Raw genomic sequence first — 11,340 nt, 5'->3', positions numbered from 1 at the left:
TGACAGTGCCATTATACCACTTTCTCTCCCCAGTCCTCTCGTCAATCGTCCATTCATGGGAAATTCTTCTTCCTAGAAAACTTGGTGACTCTCCTGCGAGAATGTCTTCTGTGAAGAATTGTGCATCAGTAAATAAATAAGATCTTTGCATATAGCAACTTTATGCTAGTGTTTTACATATACACATATACCTTAAATGAAAGGACCGCACACATACTGAAGAAAGTCTTGTTTTTATCAATGTCCTGCATCAAACCACTCACAACATTTATATATTTTAGTATAAATATGGTGTCAACAAATTTCATTCTTCAATGATGTCAATATCAGAAATTTCGAAAATTTTACACATCAATCAATGCCATCATACCCAACTTTACCTGGATGTTGTATCGGTCGTAGATACAGTGGCTGGTGTATCGGTCGTAAATACAGTGGCTGGTGTATCGGTCGTAGATACAGTGGCTAGTGTATCGGTCGTAGATACAGTCGCTTGGATTCTGGTCAAATTTAGGCTGAAAACAAAGTACAACATTAAACAAAAACAACATACATAGTCAAATACTTTTACATTGTGGCAGTTACGCTGGTAGAGAGTCAAGTTACCCGATGTAGATCCTTCCATAATCTATGGCAAGTAATTACTTTCTGAACTAGTTGGTGATAAATGTGTAATTTATGAGGTACAGCAAACCAGAGTATACAGACCTGCAGCAAGAATAGGACAGAACTTCCTTGACAAGTGATACCAAAACATTATAATAATATTATTTGTAGCACCTACCTGAATGATCTACCTGTTACAGATACTGTGGCAGGGGTACTTGAGGCTGATAACGTGGCTGAGGTATTTGTTGTTGTTAGGCTGAAAATAAACAAATAAACATAATACATTTGAAACAAAATAATACACCAACTTATTAAACTGCCATTATCTTTTATATACATTTTGGACATTTATGCGCTGGTCTAGATCTGCTTTATAGTATTATGAAATTGTAGAATAAGGGATAATTGTATTCAATTACATTAATTCCATAATATACCAATATAAATATATGATTTGTGTATTTTCAATTAAGTATTCCATGTTTTATTTTTATTTTATTTGTTCCTATCCATGATAAATTTCTGATTGCGTGCAACTTGTAACAAATGTAAAAAACCTGTGGGATACAGAAGCAGAACAGGAAACAGGTGGAAAAACTGCTAGTAACAGTTGATGTACTTCTCCTTTTCCGTGGTTGTACTGATACTGAGGCTGACTGATGGTGCAATTGCTTGGATGCTGGTTCAAACTGTAAAACAAAAAATAAAAAGTATTACTTTTCCATAGCCCTTAACAGCCAAAATCCATTTAGTTCATTTTGTGTATCAATTTTTACAGGATTTTTAGAGCATACCACTTGCACCAAAGTGTTTGCACAACTTACATGTACCTTGTTTATTATAATCAGCAGTGAGCTTTTACACAGACACTTACATTTACCTGAATTTCATAACATCAATACTGTGAATAAGCTGGATCTTGGGCAATGTTCAAAAACATTAAAATAATTATTAGAATTAAATAATAATATCGGTATGGACATACCCAAATGCCAGTCTCCCGAATACCAGGGACCTTTCCTTCTCTAGGGCTACTGAGTTCAGGAAGAATGGCTTTGTGGTAAAATGCGCAAAGCTTTGGTACCATGATCTCATTCCACAGCTGTTTATCTGCAACTATCCGTTCAATATGCAGTTGATAGGGATTGGTAGTCCGCACCACAAAATCTATCCATGGGAGGTTGGTGATTCCCAATAACCCCTGACACTGATAATAGTAGTCATGGTTATGTCGCAGACATAACGTGTTTCCCACACAACTTCAAAACAGAAGTTTCTTTCACTTGTTGCAGCCTGGTTTAAATTTTTGTTCTTTGAATGCAGTAAGTTTTTTACCTCAACCAATCCTGTTTCTCCCGACTTCTCTTTAATAATCCCATCTGGGCTCCCTCCGAGATATTTGTGGGTTTTGTCAATGATAAGGCCAGCAGGTGTTATGGAGACGTCGATGCCAAGCTCAGCTTTCTTTAGCTCATACTCTCTCAGAGTTATCCTTTCATCTCTAAGCCCCTTCCGAGTGTGTTTATTTCCTCCAAAATTGCCATAAATCAGGCGCCGCAAAAAAGGGGCTACAGGTAGTGATGTCTTCCGTTTAACCACACTTCCAAAAACAGATGATGTTCTTTCCATACAGACGACTGCGATTGAGACTTGGTGAGACGTTCGATGGCACCTATCTGCTCTTCTGTCAGGTCAATGTGCTTCTTCAGGAAAGTAGTTGTTGCCACCTGTAGAGCTTCATCTGACACATCTGGCACTGAGTCTATGGCATTTGGACCATATGATGACTTTGCCTTTTTTGAGGAACTCTGTTTCAATGCTGTCATCTTGCGCTTCCATCGTAGCTGGCTCCACTCTGGGCGATCTTTAGATTTGGTAGAACTTAAAAGATGTTGTCGACGTTGTTGGTAAAGCTTTTGAAAGAAATGGCCTGGTTCCGTGTTAGTTGCCTGCTGCCACACACTTTGGTGCCCATTCTGGTCCCAGATTCATCCTCAAAGATCCGCCGTAACATCTTGTATGCCAGGACCCTCTAGAACAGATATTATGCACCTTGCCCCCATCAAATTTTTGTCCGTATGCTCATCCATGATTCGGCTAGGTTTGTCGTGAAGTTTCCCAAAAGCCTATTGCTCTTCGTTGCAAGTCTGTCCAGCAAAATGCATACATCCTGCTGAATGTCCTGATCCAGGGATTTTGGCACACTTGCCAAGCGGGATTGATCTTGAGCTTGAAGAGAGCTGCCCTCTGTCCACATGGCTATTTGGTTACTGCAGACATCGGAGACTGGATCCTCAGGCAATATATCAGATGACATCTCAGATGTATCGTCTGCTGTACAAGATGAATGAGCAGCTTTACAGAAGTCTGAGCAATTAAGATGGTTTCCAAACACATGGTGTATACTATTTCTGATATCTTGAGCCAATAACTTAACTGCTTTGCTTTTGTCTGCCTGTTTTGACCTCATCCTGATAGCACACCGAACAGCACTTACCAGCCTCACTCGTGTAGCCTTGGTGAGCTTGTTATGACCTTTATATGTTGGGTTATCATCTACAAGCCTCTCAAGGTTTGATCGTAGGCACTTACATGCATGATTTGCACACTCTACTTTTTCCACATCCTTTCCCCAAACTGGTACTTCTTGTTGTATTTTGGCAAATACAGAGGAGTCCCCATCCCCAATTAGGTACTTGTACCGTATACCATGGGTACACTCGGCCTCCAAAAAACCCTGGACAATGATGTCAGCTTCCATTGCTTGTGATGATTCATTCCAGTTTTGAAAACATTGGTGAGGTTTTGGAACCATATGCAGGTTTTTGGATCTATTGCACACGTAGCAGTACTTGTTTCGGACTCCCATGTACAAAACTTTACCCGTCTCTTTCCCAATGATTACACCTACACCTCCTAATGCATCATACGAGTGTTTATGGCTTCTTTTCGACCAGCCTCCATCTGCGATTACGGTAATAAATGGCACCCCCTGATGAAAGTTGCCTTTCTCCACCGCGATCTTCCTTTCCTCAGCTCCTGCTGCCAAGAACTCCTTCTTTAATGCATCCTCCCACCAGTATCCAATGTCTTTTTCAATATTACTAAAAGCATGCTGGGAGATCCCAGGGCAATCCATAGTTCCAAGCATCTCATTCAAATGTGATGCACCATTTCCTGTCACTACAGACCCCCACACTGCCCTGACATTTACATCAAATCTTGTACTGTTATTGACAGTCAACTTAGGGCTAGTCTGCAACTGAAATATCTTGCTACACCCTTGACACTTCGCTTGAAGGACAGAGGCAAGGCCACATGTTCTAAGTTCAGATGTTAGGACAATTGGACTGGAACCTTTACCTGCAACTTTTTGAGCGTTTTCACATAGGGCAACATGCACTGTTATATCTATGACATGATTTTGTAGGCAATCTAGGTTCATGAGTCTATACCCTCTGGCATTGACACGCTTCACTTTTCTTATCACATATTTTAATGTCGTGTCATCACGGAGTTTAGTCATTCTGTACTTTGGTAGATTTGTTTGATATAGCAGATTATGTGACATGCGGACATACGACTTCAAAATACGTCGACGAAAAACACGCAGCTTTATAGCATTACCAGTGGATAGTGTACAGTGATGGGAATATTTTGATTTTGAATTAGCATTTCTGACCTTCCTGGATTTCTTGTGTCTACCTCCACTTATGCCAAATCGTCGCTGTGGTTTCCAATGTGTCTTTATGCGAGTCATGTTGGTGTAACTCTGTCCTAATGTGTTGTTTTGTCGTGTTTCTGGAAACTGTCTGATATGTAACGTGGATTTCACTTCCGAGCTGCAGCATTATTGCAGGCGATTTTGTTTTATGTGCGCGGTTGAAATACTTACCTTTAATAGTTTTTCACACCAAACTTACTTCTGAACAACCATAAAATAAACTAATTGGTGCCATAATTTGTAAAATAAACCCTAGAAAAAGTTTATAAAAGTGTAACACGTGACACGTAAAATTGTAAACTTACCTTGTCATCGTCAATCAAGAAACAGACATGTACGTAATCTGATCCAAATCGACATGTGTTATTGTACGTGAAATTATTAACTTGCATAATTATAAAACCTGTGTAGTGATTACCTGTTTAAAAACAGCTCCCGATTTTCATAATTTGCTGTTTTGGTGTTCTCGCACGCCAATGTGTTGACATTGTGGACATGATGGGAGAATTGCCGGAAGTCACACCGCAGCAAATATGTCACTCGCTAGATACCCAAAACCAACAAAATGTACGATGCGATATTAAAAATATTAATATTTCAATATAAGAAATCACAAAATAGTATCGATAATTAAAAATTAAAAAAAAAAAAACAATATGCATAAAAAGTTGTTTTAGCGCGGAGTGATATTTCCTGCTTTCGGTTTCACATCGAGAAGACGACCCAGAATGTTGACAAAATCAATTCACACATTGTGATTTGGATTTTGCGAAAACAATCTTGAAAACAGTTGCGATTCAAAGAGGTATCATTCAACCACACTTTTGGAAAAGTAGCGGTGCCCGAGAAGGTTTTGATTTGCCATTATAGTGCAAATCAATTTGTGTCTAGTACATCGATAGGAAAATCAATATGGCGGCCTCCATGAGAACGGGAGAGCCAAAGCATCCACATTGGTGGTGATAAACCGACATAAGAATTTCTGACATTCTTGGTAGGAGTACCTCCCTTATGATCCTGTGTTGATTTTAACTGAAAATGGACATCTGTTTTTATAGAATAATGAAGTTTGGTGTTTTGCCCTGAAACGCAGCATGATCGCTAAAAATACATTTTCTTTGCATAATTTAGTGATTTGCATTTGTTAATATTCAACTTGTACGATGGAAAGTTTTATATTTTTAACCCTGTATTGAACAACTCATGGAAAAGTAACCAATAAGTGTGTTAAATCATATATTAAAGCAAGGATGAAATCCACTCACTGTCAAAAGAATAACATGACATGCACCTTAACTGTGTATAATATACTGTAACAAACATCCGAACTCGGGTATGCACAGACACTGGTCCAACAAGTCTAATATAGTAATTACCTGAATTTATAAAACAAGTACGCGTATCCCTCATCAGATTTCACGCATAATTTTGAATATCGAGTAATTGAAATTTCTAATGAGACCACATGGCAATAGTTTATAAACCGCAATATACCGCTCAGCTATATATGGAGAACCAGAGGTCCCGATAATCTCTCCCTAGCCAAGCGGCTATCCTCGAGCTTCCAGAGGTCACATCGATTCCCTTGCAGGTCATTCCCGAGCCGCCAATGTCACAGGGTGCAGGATTTAAAATACCTCACCCAGGGATCGAACTCGGGACCTATGGATTACTATAGGCTGACGCTCAACCGATCGAGCTAAAGAGAAGTTTTCATTCATTCTGAATGGATATTAACGGAGCCCTGTTTAGGGATTTTTAAATACACATATATTCTGATAATAGTGTCAAAATAAGTGCACGAGAGACCACCATATCGAGTGCACACCAGAGCACCCGCTGCCGTTCAGGAAATTTCTTGTCGCGCGAGCTCTCGCCATCCTGAACACGCCTCAGGGTAAAATAAGGCTTAACAAAGTCCTGCAAAGCGGCAAAATAACAATTGTTTTCTCATAATGTAACTCATGGACGTGCTCACCCAGGCTGCCGTCACGGCTCCTGGCCACCTCAACCATACCTCCTGTCCCCAATATATTTCTTTGCTAATAAATCTACAATCATCTAACATCTTTAATGTATCTTTACACACAACGTAAAGTACGTAAAACCACCACATGCTCCGAATTTTTACATCGAAAATCGCCCGTACTCGCATTTCTTAATTATGTGCATACAAATCGAACGCATCCTTCGCCTCAGTCACTACATCTCATCGATAGAATGGAAATCATTGAACATGTAAAAATTGTTGGTTTTTAATTTCCCGTGTATGCAACTATGAGCATCGTCTGTGAAAATTTCCCCTTTTTTCCCTTCGAGTTCACCCCAATGCCGTCGAAGCGCCCCAATGTCGAGAGTACCGTGCCTCGGGCATTCATGAATACATGTACACTTTCCGTGCTTGTAGGAAAGGCCAAAGGATGTCCGATTGGGTACCTTGCCCACCCCAATTCCGTTAACCTTCTCATCTCTGTAACCCACAGGTGTTACAACTCTTCAACTATTGGTAATTGGTAGTCATGGGAAACAACATGTAGCTTAAGCTTACCACAGGGGTTCCCCATACAGGTAAGAGTGACACGTGAGCTAATCCCTTGGTTGTAGTGCAGTGCAGTAGTGACCCGGCCAATCTACGGAAATGATAATGACCAGTTGAGTGCTAACATAATTAAAAAAATAAATAAAAGTACATGTAGTATGTTATGATATTGAATTATCATTGCTGATATTTTTTTTAAGAATGCGTTTTTTTCAAGTTAGTACCCGGTTTAGTTTTCATACTGCTAGTAACGACAGTGATAAACTTACATGAACAACCTATACACAGTCTAAGATTGGAACAGTTTTTGGTTTTTCGTCTATAATACTGTCATATTACATCGTAAGTTAATATTTGACAAAAGCAATGCATTAAAACATGGTAGCTCGTTTTTTGTTTTTGTTTTGTATACAATAAAAAAATACCTAATTATTTACGATTACAGATAAACTTCAATTTAAACTATAATAAAGTATAGTGGAGGTCAAGGTCACCTAGACCTGGTCAGTCGCATGTTGTTTTGCTCTCCAAGGATTTCTCGATTTTTACCATCTTTATCGCAGAAACTCTCCCCTTGAATTTTTGGCATGCGACTTTCTGAAGGATTATTTTATGACTTTCTAGCAGAGGTTTTAAAAAAAGTCGTGTTTAAAATGTTATATTAGAAGCCACAGTAAGGACAATGGACTGACCACAGAACGTGACTACTACTCACGCGCTAGGTGTGTGGACGCTCTTTATGTACAGGTGTGCCCTGCGTTATTTGACTTTGTGTATGATATAGATTATATATAATCATGCCACATCCAAGGGCAAGTGTCGGAGGAAAGGCAAAACCCAAATCATCTGATGTTCTCTCTGACTCATCGGAGAAGGACCGTATTGATACGCTTTTTGAAATGATATCCGCTCTTATCACTAAGACGGATATGGATTCTATCATGGACAGCAAATTAGAGAAACTTAAGAAACTTAGAGGAGACATCAGGGAGGAGAATCGAGTGATAGTAGAACAATTAGAAGGAAGAGTATTTGAGCTGGAGAGAGAGAATGACATGCTAAAAAAGAAAGTACATCAACTATCAAACAATCTTAGTGAGTCGCAGACAGCCAATTCCAATTTCGAAAACAAACTAAATGATTTGGAGCAACAGAGAAGAAAAAACTCTATACGTATTGTTGGTTTGGCCGATAACAACGAAAGGGAAACAGTTGAGGAGTGTGTAGAAAAAATTGTATCGTTTGTGCAGAAATCTTTGGACGTGAGCATCACCCCCAGTGACATTGACATTGCGCATAGACTGGACAGTTTCAACAGAGACAGGCCAAGGACAATAATCTGTAAGCTCACACACAGGAGAAAAGAAAACCATGATCCTGAACAACAGAAGAAAACTAAAAGGGAAGAGACAAGTGGTTTTCAAGGACTTAACTCAAATGAACCAGGAAATTCTTAAGGAGGCCTACAAACTGAAGACGGTGAAGCATTCTTACAGTTTGGACGGGAAATTATATGTAATCTTAACTAATGATAAAAAACGTAGACTTGGACTCGATACTGTCTTAACGGATGACTTCCTGTCTGATGACAGAAATTTCAGACAGTGAAACTAAGACATGTATAAACAAAATTCATTGACCGGAATTTGAATATTGTGTTAATTGTATCGGTAATGGACTATTGGTACGTATATATATATAGTACCGTCTGGGAAGTACATGTACATCGTGTATATCCCTGGTTTTACCGATCGGTTCATGAAAAATATTAGACTTATAAAAAGTGCGTTTCCAGTTCAAATTGTGATTCTGTGTTTGAGAAGTGTTTACATTATGAGTCAGTGATCTTTCTATTTCCGTTATGGAAGGTATGCAGAGGATAAATTCGTTTTCTATTGATAATCCGGTGAGTTTACTACATTTGTATAGTATATATTTATTTATTTTTCTTATCACTATCCTATTCTAGGTCTCTATATGTATATAAGATAAGATAAGATAAGATAAGATTTATTTCCAGTACAGGAACGTGTAAGTTCCTCTTCACCGGACTCAAGGTCCATCATTTACATAATTTAAGGATCACTTCCAGTGATATTTCCTTTGTAGTTGTATACTATGTCCTGATTTTGCCAGTTTTTATCTAATCTATTTTTAAAGGTGTTGGTATTAGGCGCTGAGACGACGCTTTCTGGTAGACTGTTCCAAAGTTTGACAGTTCGAATTTTGAAAGCGTTGCTTCGCAGCTGGGTTTTGGCTTGTTGTGGGAAGAGCATTTTCGAGTTTCCTCTGTTACTGTGTCTTTCTGCTACATCCTTCCAGAGTTGTATGAAGGTACATGCTTCTTTGTCGTATATGCCGTTTATCATTTTATAAAGTTCTATCATATCTCCTCTGGCACGTCGGTATGACAATGTTGGGAGCTTCAGTATTCTAAGCCTTTCTGGGTATATTAGATTGCCCATTCCTGGAAGACTCTTCGTTGCTCTGCGTTGAACAGCTTCTAGTCTGTCGATGTCCTTAACCTTGAACGGGGCCCATACCGAGCTTGCGTAATCCAGTTGTGTTCTTACCAAACTTTTATATAATGGGATGAAAGATTTAGAGTTCATGAAATTGAAAGTTCTTCTAAGTAGGCCAAAAATCTGATTGGCCTTATTTACTTTTTCGCTTATATGGTTATCAAATGTTAGCTCGTTATCAATAGTTACTCCAATATCCTTTTCCTTGTCCGTTTTCATGAGGTTGTTTCCTAGTAATTTATATGTCCCTGTTGCTCCTTCCATGATACGCTGGTGTCGACCTATGTGCATGTGTTTACATTTTTCAGGATGCATTCTCAACAGCCAAGTATCGCTCCAGGTCCCCATTGTCACGAGATCCTTCTGTAGTGTACATTCATCTTCTCGCTTACTTACTTATTATTTTAAATATCTTGGTGTCATCCGCAAACAGGTACATGTCAGAGTTGACTATTTCCGGTAGATCGTTGACAAATATAACAAACAGTAGTGGACCAAGAACTGACCCCTGTGGGATTCCAGATGATACTTCTGTCCATTCGGAATTGGTTTCCTTAATTGAGACGTGTTGTTTACGTCCAGTTAGGAAACATGTTATCCAGTTAATGATTTGGTTCGAGATATTGTACGCGCGTAGCTTGTTGGTTAGCCGTCTGTGTGGCACTGTGTCGAAAGCTTTTTGATAATCCATGTATACACAGTCTATCCCCAATCCCTTATCTATGGCTTCAGTCCACTTGTCTAATACCTCTAGGAGTTGTAGGGACGTTGATCGTCCTGATATGAAGCCATATTGCTTGGGTGAAAATAGACCATTTATACGCATGAATTTGTTTATATGTTCTCTCACTAGAGTCTCCATGACCTTGCATATGACTGAGGTTAAACTAACAGGCCTGTAGTTTCCCGCTGCACTTTTATCCCCCTTTTTATAAATAGCACATACTCGAGCTTGTTTCCATTGATCGGGGATAGTCCCTTCCTTCAGTGTTTGGTTGAAAATGATTTCAAGTGGAGTTGCTATAGAGGAGGCAGTCTTCTTTAAGAATTCCGGGTGCATGTTATCTAATCCTGGTGATTTGTTTGGCTTCAAGTTTTTTAGTACCTTAATTATCATGTCATTAGTAATCCTGAGTTCCGGCATAGCGTGATTGATTTCTTTTTCTCTTAATCTTGGGGTTTCTCCTTCCTCTTCCTTCACGAATACACTTTGAAAGAAGTTTGCTAGAATGTTCGCCTTCTCTTTATCGGTGGTAGCTTTATTCGATTTGCTGTCCTTTGGGTTTACATATAGGTCTCCGATTTCTACTTTCGATTTAGATTTTGAGTTTATATACCTCCATATTAGCTTCGGGTCGGTTTTCGCCTTTATGGCCAATGATTCTTCATAGTTTTTCCGAAGTTTCCGAGTCATCGTTTTGACTTTGTTTCTTACTTTGGTGTATCGTTTCTTTACATCTGGGTCCAGTGTTTGCACTATTTGTTTTGATAGTAAGTGTTTCAGTCCACGGGGAAAGTGTTCTTATTGTTTTTATTGACTTTAATTATTTTGGTTGGTACATACTTATTGATTAGTTCGTGAATTTTATCCCGAAATATCTGCCAGTTTTCTTCTATTGACCGGTCCTTTAATAATTCACGTGTCCAGTCTGTGCGACTTATTTCATCATTAATTTTCTCATAGTTAGCTTTGCTGTAGCACATCTTGTTTGTGGCCTTGGTATCAACTGTTCTTTTACAATCAATGTTGAAGATGATGACGCTGTGATCGCTTTTTTCCTAACGGACTCTGGTGTTCTATGGACGATATAATGTTTTCGTTATTGGTTATTACCAAATCCAGTAAATGTGGTGTGTCATTCCCTCTCAATCTTGTTGGGTGTTCAATGTATTGTGATAAGAAGTTGTCTTGCAAGCATTGGATAAACTTGTATTCCTGAGATTCT

The 11,340-nt window shown here is 39.0% G+C and overlaps 1 protein-coding gene across 1 annotated transcript; it reads right to left on the bottom strand.

Annotated features, from left to right (window-relative positions):
- Positions 1 to 8,947: 8,947 nt before the first annotated feature.
- On the bottom strand, positions 8,948 to 9,742 carry LOC138312981 (uncharacterized). Its single transcript, XM_069253674.1, has one exon. It carries the CDS (start codon positions 9,740 to 9,742, stop codon positions 8,948 to 8,950), a length of 795 nt encoding a protein of 264 aa, XP_069109775.1.
- Positions 9,743 to 11,340: the final 1,598 nt, after the last annotated feature.

Source organism: Argopecten irradians, unplaced genomic scaffold, assembly GCF_041381155.1.
Source record: "Argopecten irradians isolate NY unplaced genomic scaffold, Ai_NY scaffold_0550, whole genome shotgun sequence".
NCBI classification, from domain to species: Eukaryota; Metazoa; Mollusca; class Bivalvia; order Pectinida; family Pectinidae; genus Argopecten; species Argopecten irradians.
This window is presented reverse-complemented; position numbering and strand designations above follow the sequence as displayed.

What these genes read in the sequence shown, in the direction of transcription:
- LOC138312981 (XM_069253674.1), bottom strand. Translation starts at nt 9,742, where the DNA reads ATGGGGACCTGGAGCGATACTTGGCTGTTGAGAATGCATCCTGAAAAA.